The sequence below is a fragment of the Chrysochloris asiatica genome, unplaced genomic scaffold (genome assembly GCF_000296735.1).
Source record: "Chrysochloris asiatica unplaced genomic scaffold, ChrAsi1.0 scaffold00078, whole genome shotgun sequence".
NCBI lineage: Eukaryota > Metazoa > Chordata > Mammalia > Afrosoricida > Chrysochloridae > Chrysochloris > Chrysochloris asiatica.
This window is the reverse complement of record NW_006408596.1, coordinates 3,655,096-3,678,057: the sequence shown is the minus strand read 5'-3', so window position 1 is coordinate 3,678,057 and position 22,962 is coordinate 3,655,096. Positions and strand designations below refer to the sequence as shown.

General features: G+C 46.4%; 1 protein-coding gene across 3 annotated transcripts in view; it reads right to left on the bottom strand.

The window, feature by feature from the left end:
* The window catches only part of KDM2B (lysine (K)-specific demethylase 2B), a 148,471-nt gene that overhangs the window by 66,252 nt on the left and 59,257 nt on the right, over positions 1-22,962 (bottom strand). For all 3 annotated transcript variants that reach the window (XM_006865399.1, XM_006865401.1, XM_006865400.1), the window contains exons 9-11: positions 20,587-20,702; positions 13,439-13,565; positions 10,555-11,024 (exon numbers count right to left, since the gene is read on the bottom strand). In XM_006865399.1, coding sequence (XP_006865461.1) covers positions 10,555-11,024; positions 13,439-13,565; positions 20,587-20,702 — 713 coding nt within the window. The remainder of the gene's footprint in view (positions 1-10,554; positions 11,025-13,438; positions 13,566-20,586; positions 20,703-22,962) is intronic.

Genomic DNA, 22,962 nt, shown 5'->3' with positions numbered 1-22,962 from the left:
CCATAATCAAAAGAGAACGTGGAACACGGAACATCATCACGGACATCAGATCTTGGCTGAAAGCAGAGTATACCAGGAAGATGTTTACTTGTGCTTTATTGACTATGCAAAGGCATCCAACTGCATGGATTATAACAAACTATGGGTAATAATGTGAGTGGGAATTCCAGAACACTTAATCTTCCTCATAACCAAGAGTGTGGTACGTTGAATTTACTTGTTATGGCTTTACACTCCAAAGTCGTCTTAATTCCCAGCAAATGATTGGGTGGGACTATGCAAATAGGGTGTACAGGACTAACACTGGGATTGGTTAGTTTTGCCCTCCAACTAGTTTGAGTGGAGCCATCTCAGCAACAGGAACAGGCCATCCTAGAACAATCAAGAAAGAAGAGCATGAGTGGAGACTGAGATCCCTATCTGAATAAGCGGCAAAGCAGAGGCGATGGCATGGAGAGACAGCAGCTGTGGGCCTCGAGGCCCATAGAAAGAGTAAAGCTGGTACTGAAGAAAAATATTGAGAGTACCATGGACCGCCAGAAGAACAAACAAATCTGTCTTCGAAGTTCAGCCAGAATGCTACTTAGAAGGGAGTATGGCGAAACTTCATTTCTGGTACTTTGCACTTGTGATAAAAAGGGAATACTCTTTGCGGAAGGACATCACGCTTGGTAAAGTAGAGGGTCAGTGAAGCAGAGGACGACCCTCAACGAGATGGAATGACACAGTAGTAGCAACAATAGGGTCAAGCATAACAATTGTGAGGACTGTACCGGACTGGAGAGCGGTATTGTGAACTGAATCCAGGGCACCGAACAACTCTCATTTTTACACGATCTTTAGGTCTTTTCTCCAGAGAAGCCACTGAATGATTCAAACCTTCAACCTTTTGGTTAGTAGCTATACTTTAACCACTGTGCCACTAGGGCCCTTCAGCAAAGTTGTCAGAATTATTAAGAGAAAAGATCTGTAACATAAATTTCAGAAAGGAAGCAGGGTTCTCTTCCGTGTGTGGTCCTCTGTGGCCGCCAGGGGGCGACCTGGGCTCTGTCCCTCAGGAAAGTCTTTTCATTGGTGTGTTAACCAGCTGCAGGAAGACACTATTCTAATTGGAGTCTTTTCCTTCGGAGAAATAAACTGTGCTGGTGGAAATCACGTCACTAGCTTCCAGAATTTACACACTCCCTGGGGCTCTTGGAAGCTCAGAGGCAGGGGATACTAGGTGTTCACACCAGTCCAGGGCCAAAGGTTCTATTTGCCAAGCCGTGGTTTAAAATGAAAGATCTGGGGTTCATGGAATCTTCTGGAAGTGGCTAGTGTTTCACCTAACAAAATAAACACATTCAAAGGCTTGCTGGACCTCTGGGCCCTTTATGTCAACTCCCCTCAAAGAGCTTAATTGGTGAACAATGGATCCAGGCCCCATGGCTCCCCAGGGAGGTCGTTCATAATTAGAAATGCCATAGATGTACACAACTAAAAATACCACCACTGTGATAATGAAGCTTCTGCAGGCATCAAGAGAGAATTGCCAAGTGCATTCTGTTTTGTTTTAAATACTAAAAACAAGCCAATTGCCATTGAGTGGATTCTGAAATTGAAAGTGGAACAGAACTGTTTCCTAGGGTTTCCAAGACTGGGCCCTTTCAGAAAGAGATTGCCAGGTCTTTCTTCCAAGGCTCCTGAGTGAGTTCAATACATCAACCTTTTCATGACTTGTTTCAATGTATGCACCACCAGAGAGAGTAAAATGGCAATGGAACAGCCTGGAATGTTGCTCTAGAGAAACCCAGTAATCTCAGGGGTCCCCCAATCCATGGGTAAAAGCCCCCACAACTGGCACCAATCAATCAAGGACATCAACCACCCTGCTCTCCCTTGAAGTCCTTTTACTCCAGTCTAGTCATCTAGTATCTGCCTGTATAAACCCAAAATTTAGCAGCTTGAGTTGTGTCCTCCCAAAACATATGTGGACATGTGATCAGGAAGGAGCACCCCTTGCAGAAGTACATCATGCTTGGTAAAGTGGAGGGTCAGTGAAGAACAGGAAAGTCATCAACAAGGTGGTCTAAGCCCAAACAACAAGGTGGTACCTGTGAATGTGACATTTGGAAATAGGGTCTTTGCAGGAACAAAGAATTAAAGATTTCGAGATGATACCATCCTGGACTTAGGGTCTAAATTCAACAACTGTTATCCTAAGAGAAAGGAAAGGGAACATGCAGACACAGAGATACAGACTCAGAGGGAAGACGTCATGTGAAGACAGAGGCAGAGACTGCAGTGTGGTAGGCACAAGCCAAGGAAACTCAGGAGCCACCAGAAGACAAGGACGGAAGAATCTTCTCCCAGAGCCGCCGACAAAATCAATGTCTGTTGTGGTCGTTTGTTACGGTAGCTCGAAACCAAAATACCAAACCCACTGCCATGAGTTCTGATTCACCGTGACCCTATGGGACAGAGTGTCGCTGCCCCACAAGGTTTCAAGACTAATGTTTCAACTCAAGCATAGGAACAATTACTATTGTAATTGTATGCTTGAGGATGGTGCAGGACTGGCCAGTGTTTCCTTCTGTTGCACATGGCTCTCTATGAGTCAGAAACAACTCAGTGGGCTAACAACACCAGCAGACTCCCACATCTTTCTCCCGTGAATCAACTGGCAGGTTCGAACTGCTAACCTTTTGGTTACCAGTGGAGTGTTAAGAAGCTCATGTACACCACCCCACAAAAACACCAAAGCCAGGCTCAGCAGCCCATGGCCCAAGAAGGAGCTGGGCAGACCTGGCTGGGTTTGCCTCTAGGCCTGGCAGCAGTCCTTCATGGGCCACCACCTATTGGCTTCTCTAAAGGAGGGAGGAGGCGGTGCTCTGAAATAGCCAACTCAGCACCTCACTGTTCAAAACAGCAAGATCCAAGAGGGACCACTGAAGTGAGCAAGTCAGCTCTGGGGTCAGAGCTGAAGATGAACACTTCTCAGGGTCAGGGGTTCCACAAAGTTGTCTATGATCGTGTTGTCATATCTAAAGTAACAACATCAACAAAAAGAATATCACCTCAGTTTAACCATGGCAAGGCCCTGCTTGGAGGCTTTCTGGAACCTCCAGAGCAATGAGTACACCCACTTAGACCCTGTTTCTCCAGTAAGACAATTAGAGTCTTGAGTGGAACTCCCCAAGGACACTGTGATACAGGATGCCTCAGGTGATTCGGCTTGAATCTGAACCTTTGATCTCTTCCAGCCTGGAATTCCACACAGTAAATTGTCTCCCATGAGCTGGCATTTCACCATGGTGGCCAAAGCAAGCCTGACATTGTCTTAACAAGGTCCTCTCAAGGAAGCGAATGCAGACTGCCTTGCAAATGGTCTTTGACAACGACCCTCTGTTACAGATGGCACTATTGTCCCCCTCCAAAATCTGTGTCAATTTGGTTGGGTCATGATGCTTGGTATTAAGTAATTACCCTCCATTCTGTCTGTGAACCGCTGTAATGATCCTATGTGTTGTAAATCCTCACATCTATAATATTAATGAAGCAGGACTAGAGCCAGTCTTGTTAATGAGACAAGATGCAATCTACAAGATCAGTTTATATCTTGAATCAATCTCTTTTGAAATGTAAAATAAGATTAAACAAAAGAGCAGAGATCACAGAAATCTCCGATTACCAGAAAGAAGAGCTGAATCCCAACACTAGGAATCTCCTAGACCCAGGGGGAAATTGATAACAAGGACCTGCTCCCAGAGACAATGGAAAGAGAAAGCCTCCCATTATAGCTAGAGTCCTAATTTTGGACTTTTAGCCTCTTCAACTGAAAGAGAAACCCTGGTGTGTCACTGTGAGTTAATGCGCTGGACTGCAAACTCAGTTTGAACCACAAGGTTGGTGGTTCAAGTTCACCATCTGCTCCTCAGAAACCCTATACAGCATCGCTATGGGTCAGAACCGACTTGACGGCATTTTAACAATAGCAACAACCAAACCACAAGAGAGTACATTTGTTTGAGTCATCCACTTTTGGTAATTCTGATAACACAACACCAGATAACTAAGACACGCTCCCATTTCCAGCTGAGGGATCTCTGTCCACAGAGGGCCAAACTCTTCAAAACATTGCAATGTGACTAGTTACTTCTAGCATGTCATTTACAATCCATGTGAAGTCTAAACCTGCCCATTTCCTTCCCTACCCTCTCTCAAGCTCTAGTCTAAAATATAGATGTTTCTAGAAAAGACAAGGTAACTCCTGTAGTACTGTGAATTGCTTTGTCCATGGATTAACAGTTGAAAACCCAAGAGGTAAACGAGGGAAAAGGTGGGTACTGACAAACACCCTGAAAGAAGGCTGAGAGGTGGGGAAGGAGGAGAAGAAAGGAGACAGAAAGAAGAAGGTGAGGAGGTGGCCCGAAGCCAATCTGGCTCTCTTCTAACTGTTACCTAGAATAGCGCCTTCTTTTCAGTGTTTCTTAGTTACGTATGTTCACGAATGCATTGTTCCTCAAAATAACTCAATGATATGCTGTTATTAGCTGCCTTGGAGTCAGTCCCCAACTCACTGCATTCCCATTACACAATGGCATGAAATCAACACTGTCTGTTCCTACACCATCCCTAGAATCAGCTGCAGTTCAGATCACTGTAATCCATAGGGTTTTTATGGCTGGTTTTCTGAAGGAGATTATCATTGTGTGGACAGAGCCCATTTTGTTTACCCAATCATCTGTGGATGGAGATGGATTCAGTTGTTTCCATATTCTGGCTGTGGTGAAAAGTGCTGTAATGTCCCTTAGAAAGTCAGTCCCTTTGTGCTCATGTGGCTGAACGTATCTCAGTGACCGTGTTGTTTTAGCAAATCAGAGTGAGTTCCTTTGGACCTTTATTAACCTGGATTTTGATGCTAACAGAAAGGATCTTATTTAATTAGGGTTGTGAAAAGAAAGGAGATTCTAGCCTGCTGTAAAAGTTCAACTAACTAATTGATGTTGCCAAGTTCTCTCGACTCAGTTCTGACTCACAGAGACCCTGTATAGGGTTTCTGAGGAAGAGCTGGTGGGTTTGAACTGCTAACCTTGAGGTTAGCAGGCTATTGCTTATCATACAGCACTACACCAGGACTCCAACTAATTGATGCTCTTCCCTATATTTGCAAAATTCTTTTGGAATTTGGTGTTTTGGGGTATTCTGTGATTTCCTGAAGGATTTGGCCTATGGGATAAATAAATTGGGGCACAGGAGAGCCTAGAGTTCAGCTTCTTTTCTTAGCTACTTGCTGTGTGGCCTTGAGCAAGTCATTCCATCTTTCTGTTTATTTGTAGATAAAATGAAGATATTGGAGAGGTTGGTCTCCTTCCTTTCAGAGGTCAGATTTTTAGATTCCTGAAACCTTACCGCCTCACTATAAACTTGGAAGAATAACAGGATCCTAATATCATTTGGGTAACGCTTTGGGCTTCTAACTGCAAGGTGAGCAGTTCAAACCCACCAGCCACTCCAAGGGAGAAAAATAAAGACGATCTGTTCCCATAAAGATCTGCACTCTCTGAAATCCTATATAGGGTTGCTATGAGAGGAAATCGACTCGGTATCAGTGGGTTTGGATTCAAGAGAAGATGATCTGGTGGCGCATAGTTACTTGATGGGCTGCTAACCCAAAGGTCAGAAATTCAAACCCAGCAGCCATTCCATGGGAGAATCTATAAAGACTGACAGTCTGTCCTATAGAGTCGCAGTGAGTTGAGGGGAGTTGAGAGTTGGTTTTGGGTGTAACAAGGAGTGAGGCAGTATGGATCCATATAGACTCTGACCAACCAGGAACACGGCACATGCTCAGATTAGAGGCATCATGTGATTTCCGCAAGCCTGGATCAGAATCTCCTAATTAGAGTGAGATGTTCCTAACCCAGTTATAACATCTTGGGTCCCTAATACTATTTCCAATTTTATTATTGATAAAAATACCTTGTTATCACTTTACAGGATCTAAGAATAAAAAAGACATATGGCTTCTAAGGTTTTCTTTTACGAAAAACCACACAAAAACATGCGCTGAAAATGGAAGGTTCTTAACCTGGGGTACAGGAGAGCAAGCTCAGGAGTTCAAGATTCCCTTAAATTACATACAAGCATTTTCTATATCTACACTTATTTGGAGTCACAAAAGATCTATTATTTTCATGAGATTCTTGGAAGAGGTTAGACCTTTAACAACTGATAGAAGGCATTGGTGATTCTGTGATAGAATTCTCACCTCCCTGCAGGAGACCCTGGTTTGATATCCCAACATACATTATATATGGAATCCTAGGAAGGATCAGAACTGGACTGCTAACTCTAAGGTGGGCGGTTCAAGCCCACAAGCTGATCCTTGGAAACCCTATACAGGGTCGCTATGAATCAGAACCAACTTGAAGGTATTTAATAACTTTTAACAACTTAATGTAATTCATCCATACTTATCACATCTGTCAGTGGAGACTCACGTGTTGTTCTGATGCTGAAGAGCTTTTACTGGAGTTTCCAGATTAAAACAGAACGGGAAGAAAATACTAGCAGTGTACTTCTAAAACTTGGTGGAGAAAAATGCTAGAGATCACAATTGTAGACCTCATGTGCATGCAGTTGTCATGAGTCAGGGGCCAACTCGAGAGGAGGCAACAGGAACTAAAGTTATCTCTAGAGATAGTCACCAAGGAGTTCTTTTAACTATTTTAACTACCAATTTCCCCCCAGAGTTATAAGATTTTAATTGTGAAGTAGGTATACACCTGCTATGTAAAGAGAGGAACTCTGGACTTTTGTACACAGGGGTTGCTAGGAGTCGGAACCAACTGTTCCGCACCTAACAACACAATAGCACAACAGAACTGTGGATTTTGTATCCCATCTAGGTCTGGTCAAAAACCCCTAAAGTTCAGTCTCTGGTCACTGAACCCTTTGAGGAGGGTCAGTGTATCTTTGTATCTCTGTATTGTAGGACTGGACACAGTGTCCCCTATATGAACTAACAAGTCCTGGCCAGAATTTAGAACCTCTAAAGAAGAAACTTCAAGTCCATTTGCAATGTCAGTAGGGAGGACACTGGATTCATCTGGGCATCAGCCATTGGAGAAGGGAGCCCAATTTCCTCTAAGGATTCATGCCAAGACCCTAACCAATGCTGAGACAATTCCATGTAGCAGTGCACACCAAGGAGTCTAAAATCCACCCTAGCCCCTCCTCAGTTCAACTACCTACTCACGTGTGACCTCAGGCATGTCCCTGTCACTTCTTACAGCCTACCTTCTTGTCTGCTAATTACAGATACCAGTATCCACGCAGTGGCTCTAGAGGATAAATGCTAGACTGTAAACCACAAAGTTAGAGGTTCAAGCCCACCTGCCACTCCATGGGAGAAAGAGGAAACTTCCTACTCCCGCAAAGATTTACAGCTTCTGAAACCCTATACAGAGTTGCTGAGTTGACATTGATTCAACAGCACTTAACAACAACTACCACTTGTTGGGGGCAATGGTAGATCAGTGGTGGAATTCCCCCCCCCTCAAAGAGATATCATTGATATTCCATACTAGTAACATTTTACTAAAGGTATCCAAAAACCACTAAAGGTTCAAGCTGGTTCCAGAAGAGGACGTGGAATGAGGAATATCAATGCTGACATCAGATAGATCTTAGCTGAAAGCAGAGAATACCAGAGAGATGTTTACCTGTGCTTTACTAACTATGCAAAAGCTTTCGTTTGTGTAGCTCATGGCAAGCTATGGACAACATTATGAAGTATGAGTAATCCAGAACACTTAATTGTGCTCCTGAGGAACCTGTACGAGAGGCAGTAGTTTGGACAGAACAAGGGAAAACCAAATGGTTTAAAATTAGGAAAGGTGTGCATCAGGGATGTATTCTTTCACCATACTTATTCAATCTGAACACTGAGCAAATAATTTGAGACGCTGGATTGTATGAAAAAAAAATATGGCATCAGGATTGGAGGAAGACTCATTAACAACCTGCAATATGCAGATGATACAATCTTGTTTGCTGAAAGTGAAGAGGACTTAAAATACTTACTGATGAAGATCAAAGACCACAGACTTTGGTATGGGTTGCATCTCAAGGTAAAGAAAGCAAAAATCCTCACCACGGGGCCAATAAATAACATTAATATAAATGGAGAAAAGATCGAAGTTGTCAAAGACTTCATTTTTCTCAAATCGACCATCAACACTCATTGAAGCAGCAGTCAAGAAATCAAATGACATATTGCATTGGGCAAATCTGCTGCACGACGCCTCTTCAAAGTGTTGAAGAGCAAAGATGTCAGTTTGAGTGCTAAGGTATGTCTGCCCCAAACCCTGGTATTTTCAATAACCTCACATGCATGTGAAAGTTGGACAGTGAATAAGGAAGACCATAGAAGAATTGATGCATTTGAGTTATGGTGTTGGAGGAGAATAGTGAAAGTACCATGGAGTGCCAAAAAAACAAACAGGTTTGTGTTGGAAGAAGTGCAGCCAGAGTGTTTCTTGTAAACCAGGATGGCCAGATTTTGTCTCTCATACTTTAGACAAGACATATTGTCAGGAGGGACCAGTAGCTGGAGAGGGTTATCGCGTTTAGTAAAGTAAAAGGCCAGAGAACAAGAGGAAGACCCCCAACGAGATGGATTGGCACTATGGCAGCATCAATGGGCTCAAGCGTGGCAACAATAGTGAGGTTGGTCCAGGATCGAGCAGTGTTTTATTCTGTTGTACATAGGGTCGCTATGAGTCAGTACCGACTTGATGGCACCTAACAACAAGGATTCACCCAGTTACATATGTGCCTTTGTCACCCAGGAGTGTAAAGTTGTTGTTGTTAAGCACGGCAACAGTAGTGAGGTTGGCCCAAGACTGGGAAGTGTTTCGTTCTGTTGTGCATAGGGTCGCTGTGTGTCAGTACTGACTCGATGGCACCTGACAACAACAACAACAACAACATGAGGGAGACCTGGGTTCAATTCACAGCCAAGGCACCTCATGTACAGCATCCACTTGTCTATCAGTGCACACGTGTGTGTTGCTATGGTGCTGAACAGAGTCTGCAGACTAAGATGGCCTAGGAAAAAAGGCCTGATGATATCTTTCCAAAAATCGATGGAAGAAAACCCTACGGATCCTGTATGGTGTTTTACATTGAGCCAAGGTCAATTCAACAGAACCAATGCTAACTAGCCTGGCCTAGTGTCTGATCGGGTTACTATAAGACATGGCTTCCCAACCATACAGAGTGAATTGTTTCCCCCCCAAAACCATGTGTTATAAAAATCCTGACCCCTATTTCTGTGGTTATAATCTCATTTGGAAATGAGTTTTCATTCCTGGGTTAATAAGGCAGCATTAGTATAGAGAGTGTCTTAAATCAATCTCTTTTGAGATCTATAAAGAACAAGTTAATCAAAGGTGGGGAAAGAGACGCCAGGCCACCACATGGAGATCACCAAGAATCCAAAACATAGTAAGTGAAAAGAGACACGGACCTTCCCCAGAGTTCACAGAGAGAAAGCTTTCTCTTAATAGGGACTTCTAGCCTCCTAAACTTCGAGAAAATAAATTTCTGTTCAGTAATGCCACCCATTTGTGGTAATTTTGTTACAGCAACAACAGATAACTAAGGCTCTAACTGCTTCCTGTTTCTTAACCCCTCTGTACATTTGCACATGATGCCCCTCTGCCTGCAATCACCGTCTGTAGCTGAAGAACTCCTATGCAGCCTCTAAGGCCCCATTTAACTGCCGTCTGCAGAAATGTCCTAGAGCCCTGGCCCCTGTGATGGTCAATCAGTGTCCCCTCACCTACCTCCATGCTCTTAAACGTACTTTTCCCTGCTTAGTGGCACTTACCGCCCTCTAGTGGCTCCTTCGGAGTCCTGGTGTGGTGCTGTGGGTTAATGCGCTCAACTGCAAAGTCAGTTTGAACTTCAAGTTGGTGGTTCAAGCTCACTAGTCACTCCTTGGAAATCCTCTAGAGGGTCGCTATGTGTCGGAACCGACTCGATGGCACTTAACAATAACAATAACAAGTGGCCCCTTCACTCTGCTTCCTGAAAGACTGCAAACCAGCTGAGGGCAGAGTGATTTTGTCTTCCTCTGTTTCCTACCTACTCCCAGCATAGCTGGAGCTGAATGAGCCCTTACCCAGTGACTGATACCCACACTGGGCAGCAGGCTCATCACAGAGCCCTTGGAACCCCAAGCAGCCACGTGGCACCTTGGGGAGAAGGGCCACCGTTGAAACTGACACTGATACAACAGGGGAGGCCGGCCCAGAGCCCCCCCACGCCCTATTACTGCTAAACTCTAACATCCCTAGGAAGCACAGCCTCAGGATTCCAAAGAGGCCTATGAAACAGCAGGTTGTCAACCGCAGTGCAAGCGACCACCACCAAACATTTCCATAGCCCAACAGCGGCTCCTCATTGGACACCCTACATGGGTGTGCACTTCACCTCAGCAACTGGACACATGCCCAGAAGAGCCCACGGGATAGAATCTGCCCACCCTCTGAGAACCCTGCCCACCTTGACGCCCTCCAGGAGTGCCTGGGGGTCCTCGATGCCCTCGGGGACACACTTCTTATTCTCCGGGAGGGACTCGAGTTTTTCTACCAGGGCTTTCAGGCCCTTGAGCTCAAACTCGGTGAGGTGGGTCCACTTGGTGGAGACGTCAGTGGTGGGTGAGCCGGTGGGTGTCTTGGGGTAGTCTGTGGGCACTGTGGTGGACTTTACGCTCTCTTCAGACTCGTTAGACAAAGTCCTCTTGAGGAACCGCATAGCAGGAACTTTGGGCTTCTTCCCGGGGGTCTCCGGGTCCTCAGCGGGGGTGCCGGGGGGTGATGCAGGGCCATCAGCCAGTGGCTTGGGCACCTTCTCTCCACCCTCCTCCTGTTCCTTCTCCTCTTCCTCTGGGGGGTTCTGCTCACAGCACTCCTCATCCATTTCTGGCCAGGAATCCGACGAGAAGCCGTCTATGCTGGACTTTCTTGGGGCATCTGTGGGAGGCCGAGGGTGCACAGAAAGACTGAGATAAACATCCCAACTTCTTGTAGGGAAGCTTCTGGAACTCCATTCACTCATTAAAACCAACCCCACAATCTGGAAATCAAGCTACTTCCCACAGTCCCAGCACATTGTCCTCTCTCTTCTAGAAAGAGGATTCAGCTTATGTCAGTTAGACTGAAGTTAGAATCCCAGCTTCTCCTCTTCCCAGCTCTGTGTACCCAGGCATGTTAGTTCACCTCTCTGGACTCATCTGACGTTTTTCTGTTGTTGTTTTAAACGTATGAAACGAAGGCAAAAGAAACATTTTAATTTTAAATAAAGAGCAAATAAGACATTCGTTGAAGGCTTGTTGCAAAGATTAAAAAACTAAAAAAACAAAGGTTATCACCAAGCACAGTTTGGGGTGTGCAATCACCAGTTTTATTATGCCAAGTCTATTCTGAGTCTTGGCGACCCCGGGTCCTGCAGAGTAGAACTGCACTCCGTTGGGTTTCCAAGGCTCTGTCTTCTGTAATGGACCGCCAGACCTCTCTTCAAAGGTACCTGTGTGCCCTCGAACCACCAGCCAACCTCTCAGGTAACAGAAGAGTCCAAATGATTTCTGCCACCCGGGGACTCCTTGGCACGTAGCGGGCATCCCAATAAAGGAGTCTATGCCTAACCTCGACCCTGTTCCTTTTTAATCCATCCATTTTCTAATCCATCCTTTTATGCGTACCACTTAAAGAACATAAGAAATATTCTTCTAATTCCCTAAATATCCAGACGAGAGAACTAACCCTCCATTTCTTGATTCTGGGAACAGTCCCAGAATTCTCTACAGTGTGGGTTCCCACAGGGACCTGTAGTTCTTTACAGTGCTTTACAACTCACAGCAAGCCTCTAGGATAGAGTCGAACTACAAGACTGCCTCATCTTTCTCCCACAGAAAAGCTGATGGTTTTGACAACCGACCTTTTCAGGGAGCAGCCGCATGCTTAAGCATTGCACCACCAGGTCTGTATTTCACAATTATTCACCATCTCTTCTTCTAGACTGTGTGCTTCAGACGGGCAGTTTTAAAAAGCCCGTGTTGTTCTATACCTAGATATCCCTTCATCAGACAGAAATGAAACTCTAGAAAGATGCCCCAGAGAAAATGGGACACTTCCCAGGGCTTGTTCCTCACCACTAGCTTGGCCTAATACCCCTCAAAGAGACTGAGTGAGGTAGGGAGCAAGCTTAATGCGAGAGGAAAACCCCAAAACCTCACAGTTTTGGAGAAAGCCAGAAAAACCATGCAGACCCCACCCAACAAAGACAGGCTAGCCTGGTTTTTCTGTCCCCTGATGGAAAGGCTTCTGAGAGTCTACACAGCCAACTCAGCAGCCAAGAAAGGACCTCAGCAGTAAAGACTCCCAAGGAACCAAGAGGAAGATCGAGTTTGCTTACAGCTCTCTGGTGGGCACTCACTGCTCGCTGCAACTTCAGGTGAGAGTCTGTGGAATGAAATTCGAGGACAGACCCATTTTGGGGGGGGCGGGAAAGGGGTATCCCTTTATGTAAAGAAGGTGGTGCTACAGCTGCAGCTGTCTTCAAGTGGCCTCTGTCCTCCTCCTCCTACAAACAACAGCTCTGGCCACCCTTCCCTCTGGCCCCAAGATGGCCTATTTCTATGTGGGAAAAGCCTACTCCAAGCTAGTGGCCACAGAGAAATAAAAAGAGCCAGGATTCCTCACTGAGTGAGTCTTTGGTACCCACACAGTACCGACAAGAACAGGACACCACAAACGTGCTGCTCTGGGGACTAACAACTCCATTTCCTTGACCTCAGTATTCCAAATGCGAATCTGATAAGGAATACATCCTCTTTGTTGGACGCTAAGTTCCCTACACCAGAAACAAAAACAACCAATAGCCCACTAACATAAAGTCGATCTTGACTCATTGCATACCCATACAATGCAGTGGAACTGTATTTTAGGGTTATTGAGACTATAAATCACACAGTCTCATCTTTCTCCTGCAGAGTAGCTGGTAGGTTTGAACTGCTGATTTTGCAGTTAGCAGCCCCAACTCCTAACCCTCTCTCTGCACCACCAGGGCTCCTTTCACCAGCACCACCAAAGGGAAAATAACCCACTACCAATGAGTTGATCCCAACCCATAAAACAAAAACCACACCCTGCCAGCTAATCCATTCTAATTCACAGTGACCTTATATGTCACAGTATAACTGCTCCTTAGGGTTTCTGAAACTGTAAATCTTTACAAGAGCAACCGCCTCATCTTTCTTCCCCTGAGTGGCAACTGGTAGGTTTCAAGCACTGACTAAGATCTCTTCCTGCCACCAGGGCCCCACTGAAAACATTCTTTCTGCCCAAACTGCCCAGCAGAGGTCGCCAGCCACCGAGAGTCTACTCACCAACCAGCATTGATTCTCTCTGGTGTTCTTGAGTGAGGTAGGATCGCTGGGTCACACAGTACACATACCGCTCCAGGACATACCAGCACATCTCATAGTAGAAGGGGTACCGGAATTTGGGCTGCACCTGAAACCAGACCCAGGAGGCGGATGTCAGTGTCCAAAGGACAGAGATGAGGGGGGTGCCACTGAGGCATCACCAGCACCAGCTGTGTGTGTAGGGGGCATGGGGGGGATGGAAGGAAGGAGGGAGAGAGGCGCTGGAAGGTGCTGGATGCCAAAAGCATGCACAGTGAGGACGAAGAGGTCATGTGAGCGCATCATTTCAGAGATGTCTGGTCTGCACGCCTGGGAATTTATGGGGTCCGCTCTATGCTTCTGCGAACTGCTGAAAAAGAGTACTCTGATGGGAACCGCTGTCTGGTTCTAGCTACAACAGACAAGGAGTCACCTCGTACATTCGTTCTCGAACATTCTTGCACAGACTCTGCTATCCTTACCTCTCCCTTGAAAAAAAAGAAATTAACCCTAAACTTTATCAAGTTGCAGGTGGGTTATTTATATTATTCACTCATCTTCGCTCTTGGAGGCAGGCCGCCCCCAAGGCTAGTGAAGATGTGGGCATGGCCTTACACCACCAGGGGTGGAGCCTCTGAGTTCCTGGCTGTGATTCCTCCCCCACAGTCACCTGGGGCTACAAGTGTGTCCACAGAGGACTCCCAAGGCCTCAGGCCCCTGGTGTCACCTGGGGCTGGGGGCGTGTATGCCCGGGTCTCAAGTTTTAGGTCTAAAACTTAGGCTGCATGGAGAACTCCTCTTAAGAGTAGAGTAAGTACAGGCGAACATAGCCGTGTGTGTGTGTGTGTGTGTGTGTGTGTGTGTGTGTGTGTGTGTGTTGGGGGGGGATGGATTCCCCAGAAGGTAGGGCAGGGTCTAGGAATGAGCAGGGGGGTGGTGGTGGGGAGAGATGGGAATGAGGCAAAACCACTGACCGAGATAAACCTTCCGGATGCTGTATCCAGAGCAGGCAAAGAAGGAAAGCGAGGAGTCGGAGGTCCCCTCCCCCACCCCCACCGGCGGCACTTTCTCCTCCAGAAGCTCATCCACACTTGCTTACTGGGCAGCCTCCAGGAGCCAATGCCAGAGAGCCCTCCTCACCTCCTCTAGCCTCTGGGAACTCTGGGAGCTGAATTAAAGCAAGCATGCCCCCATGCCCCACCCCCAGCAGGTCGCTCTGCCATTGTGGTAAACAGGTCACATAACAGGCATGTTCTACACAGGAAAGAGGGGGTGCGAACCCACTGTCATCAAGTTGATTCTGACTCATGGTGACCCCATGTGTTCATAGTAGAACTGCTCCTCCATAGGGTTTTCTTAATGGTGATCTTTACGTAAAGATCGCCAGGTCTTTCTTCTGCAGTGTTGCTGGGTGAGTTTGAACCACCAATCTTTCAGTTAATAGTTGAGTGCCAACGGCTTACACCACCCAAGGACTTCTACATTTGGGACAAGGACATAAATACAAGTGGCCCAAGATTCTCTGGCGTCCCTTAAAAGACTCTTTCCCTGCCTCTCTCATGCTGCCCACCCAGAAAAGGCCCTTAAGTCCTCAGATCTTGGCTCCTGGTACACTTCAGGCCCTGCAGAATCAGTGTTCAACCAGTTTTTTTCCTATGTTAGGGTCTCACGTCTCCCATCTGTGTAAGGGGTCTACTTGCTCTCCCTGTCTCTGGTGAATAGTATGCTTTGGAATGAGCCCACAGCTGTCACATGCTTTTGAACACTTAGGGGGGAGATGCTTGGCACTGGGATCATAAACTAGCGGTTTCCTTGGCTCCAGCTACTTTCCTAAGAACTCCAGTTTCATTGTTGGGAGAGGATTCACCTTTGTTCCAAGTTACTGGGTTGGTGCCCTCCTAAGTTTAAAAAGGGTCTTAGGGTCTTTAGCAAGAAGGAGACCTTGATCTCCCATAAAGAAGGTTGGGGGTCTCAACCCTACCCTACCCCCACACCACAGTAAGGGCCAAATGATTTTTAATTATATCGCCAACACATAAAAAAAAAAAAGAAGAAGAAGAAGCAGGCCAAGACTAGGTTGGTTTGGCCCAGCCTCTCATGTACCTCTCTGGAGCTACCCAACTGTTTGTTGATTGGCACTATGACTTCTAAGCATCTTTCTTGGTTAGGGAAAAAAAAAACAATTTTTGTTTTGGGGCAGTATTTCAAGAGGAGATGAAAAGTCACCCCAACGGAAACCAGCTGGGGAAAACAGATGCTGATGAAGGAATTCAATTTTTTTTTAAATAGTGGTTTTTTGTTTTGTTTTGTTTTTTTTCCAAGAGAGCACTGCAGGAAACAAAATGTGCAGAGAATGGACTTACAAACGGGTTGTCGCCTTCCACCCTTCGCCTTCAAAAGGTTTCAGCCACATGCCTGGGAACATTAAACACAGGATTGCTCAACATTATTTGTTGCCAAATGCGGTGCCTCACCAAATTGAGCTATTCCCCAACTTCGATCCAAAAGGAAAAACAAGACAGGCGGGCAGCATGCAGTGCTCCAGCCAGGAGGGGAATCCATCTCTGAGTGGATCTCAAGGGTTCAATTTGTGTTCCCAAAGTCCCAATCTTGTGGCACCTGGCCTTTACCTCTTCCTTGGTGGCCCAAGTCATCTTACAGGTGAATAAATCAAAGGGGAGCCTAGAACTCCCAGCTTTCATGTACTTAAGAAGTACAACAGGAGGGTGGATGGACATGTTTGAAAATGGAATCTTTTTCCTATGGAAAAAAATTTTTTTTCTCCTGGAAAAACAAAACAAAAACAATGGCAAAAAAAACCAACAACAAAACAAAAACAAAATCCAATGGCAGGGAGAAGGCGAAAAGAAGGGGAAATCATTTGTAATTTTCAAATTGACTCACTGACAGCAGTGGACTGGGGAGGGGGTGTTGCCTTTCCAGAGAAAGTTGCTTTCACTAGTGCTAATGGGGGGGTGGGGTGGAGGGAGGTATAAAAAAGATAAATATAAGAGATGGCAGTTTAAAGACTGATCATTTAGACTTTCCTATCACTTACCAACCTACCAGTAGTTAAATACATAGTGAGACTTTCTGAACCGTTATCTTAAAATAACCAGCCACCAACAACGCATCCACTCTAGAGCTGTACTTCCAGCTGTTGTTCATCTTTATGATGGGAAGGCAGAAAGTTAGTGCTTTCTGGGCAGAACTGGAAATCGCTGTCTGAACTTCCCTTGGTAGGGAGGAAACTTCTCACCCAACCACAAAGCAATGAAAATGCAATGGGCTTCCCGAACCCAGGAGCACAATCTTGAGGTCCCAGGGATGGGAACTAGGGATTCATCAACTTAGAGCTGCAAAGGCAGTTTCTTTGTCTAAAACAAACTGAATCCACGGGGCTTAGACACTGCTAACTTCCTCTTGAGAACCCCCTCCACCCTACCCATGTTTTTCTGACCCCTGAAAACCTACATTCAAATGGCCGCACACGCTTTAGGCAAGGGTGCAGAGATGTGAAGAATTGAGCTGTAACAAGCTGACAAGGCCCACTGGCATTTGATCGGGCTATCACTTCTGCTCCCCAGCATCTTTTGTCTGCTTGGACTCCTAAGACATAAACAATTGGACCTTGTAGCCAAGCTTCTCTCCAAAGAGCAGAAATCAAGGCAGATTAAACAGCCTGCCGCTGGTTCCCGCCTAGCCTGCCCACCAGCCCCCCTGCTCATGAGCCTGCTTTGGGGAAGAGCAGTGGGCCTCAGGGAGAGGGAGCTGGAGGTGCTGTTTCTAGTGAGCTCAAAATTCCAGGAGCGTGAAGCTTGGGTTCCACTACATTATCTTCGAGTCTCGCTCTCTCTGAGGCCCAAATCTACCAAGAAGAACGCTCCAGATCCTCTGTTGAGAGGGAGGAGGCTGCTTTAGAAATCCCAGTCCAACATGTCTTTCAGGAATTGCCTGGAAAGTCATGGGCCTGCCTTCTCTCTCTCCATTTCTCCTTTTCTACTCTGCACCTGCTAGTCGGCTTGCAGACAGACTGGTCTAGTTTTCAGAGCCAGCCAGAGTAGTTGGCAGGAGTCCAGAATGCACTTGACCCAGACTGTAATGGCCACTCACGCCTGGATGTTGAGTCCTTTCTATGCAGGACCACATCCTACAGGATGAGGCTGGGGCTGGCCTTCCCCAGGGCCTGGATGTGGTCAGAAAGAAAGGCAGAAATGTCTACGAAATGAGGGCCTTGCAAATGGCCACAGCACAGACCCCAATCTCTGCAGATCTAGGAACTCACACGGGAAAATACACTGATGGCTTGTCTGGTCACTGAATCCAGTTCTCGGGAGCCCCAGCCAGTTCCCTCCATGCTAGAACTGGTAAGACAGTCAAATGCACTCATGTGACTCTGTACAGACCACATCAAAGGTGGTGAAGGTGGCACAGGACCTGGCATATAGATGGTCGCCAAAGTTGGAGCCAACTTGAAAGCAACCAACAATGACCTGCAGACCAAGGTCTGAAACAAGCATGGGAAAGATGGGCCTCTACCTCTGTGAGAAATTTCTTTAGTGTCCAAGCATGTCCACATCTTTCTGGGGCCAAAAGTCATCCACAAAGAAAAGCACAAGAAGAAGAAATGGTGTAAATGATTCATAAAATGGAAAATTACCATTTTTTAATGAAAAAGCCCCAAGTACTGATATACATATAGAAACCTAAGTTCGTCAGTTACCAGGGGCAGGTAGGGGAGACAGGGAAGGGACTCATTGCTTTGAGGACACTTAGAGGATGATGGAAAATTGTGTTGTGCTGGCAGAACAACATGATGAATGTAATTAAGTCACCGAAGTATACATGAGAAGAATGTACAAATGGCAAATGTTTATACTTACCAGCATAAATTTTTCTAATGCATTAGTAATACATGCTATGTAGTTAGATAAATGCCAAAAACATGATGTTAAATGAAAGAAATCAGAAACAAAAGGAAACAAAGTGGATGATTCCATTCATATGAAATGTCAAAAAAATAAATCAAGCCCAGTGCCCAACAAGTCAATTCCAACTCATAGCGGTCCGTGCTGGGTTTCTGTACAGAAGCAGACAACCTCATCTTTCTCCTGAGGAGCAGCTACCGGTTTAGAAATGCCAACCTTGCAACTGATTAGCTGCACAATGTCTAAGCCACAATACCACCAGGGCTCCTGATAAGAAATGTCCAGAATAGGTACATCCATAGAGGCAGAAAGCCAGAAGCTGGAAAGCAAGGAGATAGGGATATGAATGCTAATGTGCACAAGGATTCCTTTTATAGTGATGCAAATTGTTCCGGAACTAGGCAGTGGTAATGGTTGCACATTTAGTACATTTGGTACACAGTGAGTGTACTAAATGCCACTCACTTGTACACTGTAAAATGAGCAATGCATGTAAATGGAGAGGAGCAACTCACAAAGGAAGGGTAAGAATGGGCGCAAGACTTGGAGAACGTAATCAGTGTCACTGAAATGTACTAGGGTAAGTGTCCAAACATATTGCTACAAAATCAAAGAAACCATTATTAAATAAAAATATCAAAATGTGAAGCTACTGTTTCTCAACATAGCCTCCTTCTAGGTCTGTACATGTCTGAAGGCAAAGTCTCTATCTCTCTTACTCTTTCCCTAAGAATGCTTCACTCTTCGATCGATACCAAGTCAAAACGGCAGTTTGCGCATTCTTGAGGGACTTATATTGTGTTCCTTTGACATGTTCTTTGAGTTTTGGGTACAAAATGAAGTCTGAAGGGGCAAGATCAGGGCTGCAAGGTGAATGGGGTGGTAAGATTTCACAACAGATTTTTCATAGGATAGTCCTTTATACTGTCAATGAACGAACAGATATATTGTCATGAAGGGAAAAAATTCCTTGGCGCAACTTTTCTGGCCTTTTTCTCACTGACGGCGCTTTTCAATTTTCTTTAAACTTCTTCCTAATAAGCCCCAACGATCATCCTGTATCCTTTGAGAAAATCTATCAGGATTCCTTTGGAATCCCAAAAGAGTCATGATAACCTTCTGAGCTGAGCTCTCTACCCTGAATTTAACTGGCCCAGTAAAGCTCCTCAGAAGAGTCTGTTTTGACGGCACCTTTCTTTTTAAGGCATCCTATGGAGACTGACAACGTATTACTGAGAAAACGTGTCCACAGCCATCCATGGATGGCAGAGAGATGTTTAAACACATTTTATTCAGAATAAATTCGTGCACGTATAGACTGGAAACCTAGTATCAATACTTTTTGACTTACCCTTACACAAGAGGAAATGGTTGCATGGGTGTATGTTTTGCAGTGAATATTTTAAACAACAACAACAATATAATATTCTTTTAAATGGTGAATTTTATGTTGAGTAATTACATGTCAATTTTTAAAAAATAGTTATTAAAGGGGGAAAAAAAGGAAGAATGTAAACTTTCAAAAGTAAAGAAATCATTAACTTAAAACAAACAAACAAACAAAAAAAATCAAGAAGTAGAAATAAGTCCATTTTGCCCCCAAGGTTCTCATCTTCCACCATTGGCCCTGTCTCAAATGCCTGGGGGTCATGAGGTTAGGTCTACATGGGTAATAGAGGCAAGCATAGAGCAGCCCATGCAAGAATTGCGGCGAGAACCAGAAGACGGCATCAGGTGCCTGGGCGTGGGGGTGGCAGCAAACGATGTCTGGGAGGCATCTGATGTCACAGGAAAGGCATCCCTCAGCCTGAGGGAGCTAGGGACCCGCCAACCATTCCCTGAGGCTGAGTTCGAGGAACTGCATGGAGGACTCTGTCCCCATCATCTTTGTAGGGGCCCATGGTCAGAATCACACCTCAGCCTAGGCTGACTGCCTTTTCAAGATCCACACTCCCTCCCAAACACAACTCACAAAATCTCCCCACTCCTGGGCTTCCATTCTGCACCCAAGGAGGAGGAAAAAAGTAAGGTTCTTGCTGTCTCACGGTGTTTTCTCAAGAGGTACTTCCTCATGGGTGCAGGGGGTTTTGGACGTGAACTGAAACTCCAGGAGGCTAGGGTGGGACTCTTGGGGCATTCCCTGCCCTGCCCTGCCCTGCTAGGACCCCGCTTGGGACTGGGGAACAGGAAGAGCCTCCTTACCCGTGTTCTGTCCTCGATCTCATAGATCCGCAGCTGCATGGGCACGTTAAAGCTGTGCAGGATGTTCCCGCCGAAGACCAGAGAGTCTACTGGGGTGTAGACTGCATGGATCCAACCTGGTGGAGAGGGGCAAGAAAGGCTGAGTCGGCAGCCTTCCCACCTCACCAGGCTGCAGGGAGCGAAAGAAACGAGGGGTATGTTCACCAGGAGTGAGGCCACTGGTGAGGTGAGAGGGCACAGCCCCAACACTGGCCTGCACAGACATGGTAGGAGGCCTGGCTAGCTGGGGGACAGTTGCAGACCAGCTCCACTCCAGGAGGTACTTGATGGCAAAGGCTTCCTCCTGGTACCTAGCTGTAGAGCCCAGAGAGGAGCAGGTCAATTCTCCCACCTCCACAAACAGGTAACCACATGCTTCCTAGCAGCAGGGATGGATTGAGTGGTATCTTCCTAACACAGGAGCTGAATTCCTGTGGATGTGGTTCTCTTCAGAAAAGGAGCTGTCTTTTGTTAGATTAAGGAGGCCCTTCAGGGGGTGACTCCCTGTGTGTCAGAGTAGAACTATGAGCCATTGGATTTCCAGTGGCTGATTTCTCTAGAGAAGTTCAACAGGTCTTTCTTCCAAGAGACCTCAGGATGGACTCAAACTGCCAACCTTCCAACGAGTAGTCACTGAGCACATTAACCATTTGCCCTCCACAGGGACTCTTATGGAAACACACAGAGGAGACAAAAAGAGACAGAGAAACAAGAGATGAGACCAGAGAAGACAGACAGAGTGACAGACTCCCACTCCTGTGCCCAATTTTGTTGCCCTTTCAGCCTCTTTCCCCAAGTGAGATTCAAACTTGCTGACTTTGAGCAAAACTGTCACCTGAGAAGGGAAGACACCCCTGATTCCTATGCAGGCCCCTCGGATACTGCCAGCAGCCCCCATCCCTGCTGGGGGTGTTGGTGGCAGTGGACAGGAAAGATCTGTGCTCCTTGGGGGAGGGCAGAGGAAAGCTGTTGGGCATAGGCCCAAGGCTCCCAGAATCTCCTCCTGCCCTCAGCTCCCCATGACTTGGACTCAAAGGTGTGCCTTTGCAATCTGACCCTTCTGCCACAGCGCCTCACCTGTGCGGGCCAAGTGGGACCGCTGCCTTTTCAGGACACAGTCCCCGTTTCCATATGTGCCCCAGCTCTGTTACACACTGGCCGATTTTCTCACCAGGAACCTAAGACTTCAAACTAAGGCTGAGAAGGATAAGGGAACAATCCAGAATAAGACCAAGGGCTCTTGGGTCCTATTCCTATACTGGCTCCTGTGCTCATCCACCTTCTTACAAAAGTACAAGTCCAGGGGCCTGGGTTTGAGGTTTCTCCCAGCACTGATTCACCAAGTAGCCCAGGGCAGCTACATGGCCCCTCTCCTGGCTTCAACTTGCCAGTCTGAAGAATGAGGGAGACCATGCCCTCCCATCACTGTGAACAACACCTGTGTCTATACAAACTTCCCACAGACAGTTGAGGCGGCCCCACAGTCCTGAACATCGATGCCCTTGTCCATTGGCAGGCATTATTTCTGTCCTATCCTTTCTCTCCACACAAGCTCACCTGTCAGATGGAAAGGTGCCTGACTAACATGTTAACCTCACGTGTTGTGAGGAAGAGGTGAGAACCTGTCATTCCAGACACTTAAGGTGTTTCTGGAAGCTTCTCCCAATTGTCCTTCCCAAGTCAGCCAGCCTGTCCTGGAGGTTGCTGAGCACTCTTCACATCTGCTCCCTGGGGAGCAACCAGGGAGGGGAATAATCCTGATGCATGAGAGCAAGTGTCTCCAGCTGGTCATGGGCTGCTAGCATCTGCCTCAGATTTCAGGATGGTGTCGTCAAGCACACAGACACAATAAACTGAAGCTTTTGGGGCCAAACAAGAGACAGATCAGTTGTGAGCCACATACCCTACTGCTGGTGTCTTCTGGAACCTAAGGGGCTAGCTTTAAGTCACAGAGAGTCAGGGCCAAGGTTAACACCAGCCCAGTGTCCTTTGAATCCAAGGCCCAGCCCAGCCGCCAACACCTACAGAGAGGCTCTGAGGCTCACGTTCTCCAGGGTACCACCTTTCTGAGTCTCCACCCGCACCAGCCAGGTCTCCATCATAATGCCATCCACCAGATGTAATCTCTTCCAGGTCCCAAAAGGGGTTCCTTCCCTAGAGCCAAGTCACCCCACTGAAACATGCCACCTCGAAACCCCAAATTTCCCTAACGGGGAAGTCTCTCCCTTCTGCCCAACTTCTTAGTAAGGCCCAGGTATATGGGCCCATAGAACCCTGGTGGCTCAGTGATTAAGCTGCTAAAGGAAAAGTCAACAATTCCCGCACACCAGTAGTGAC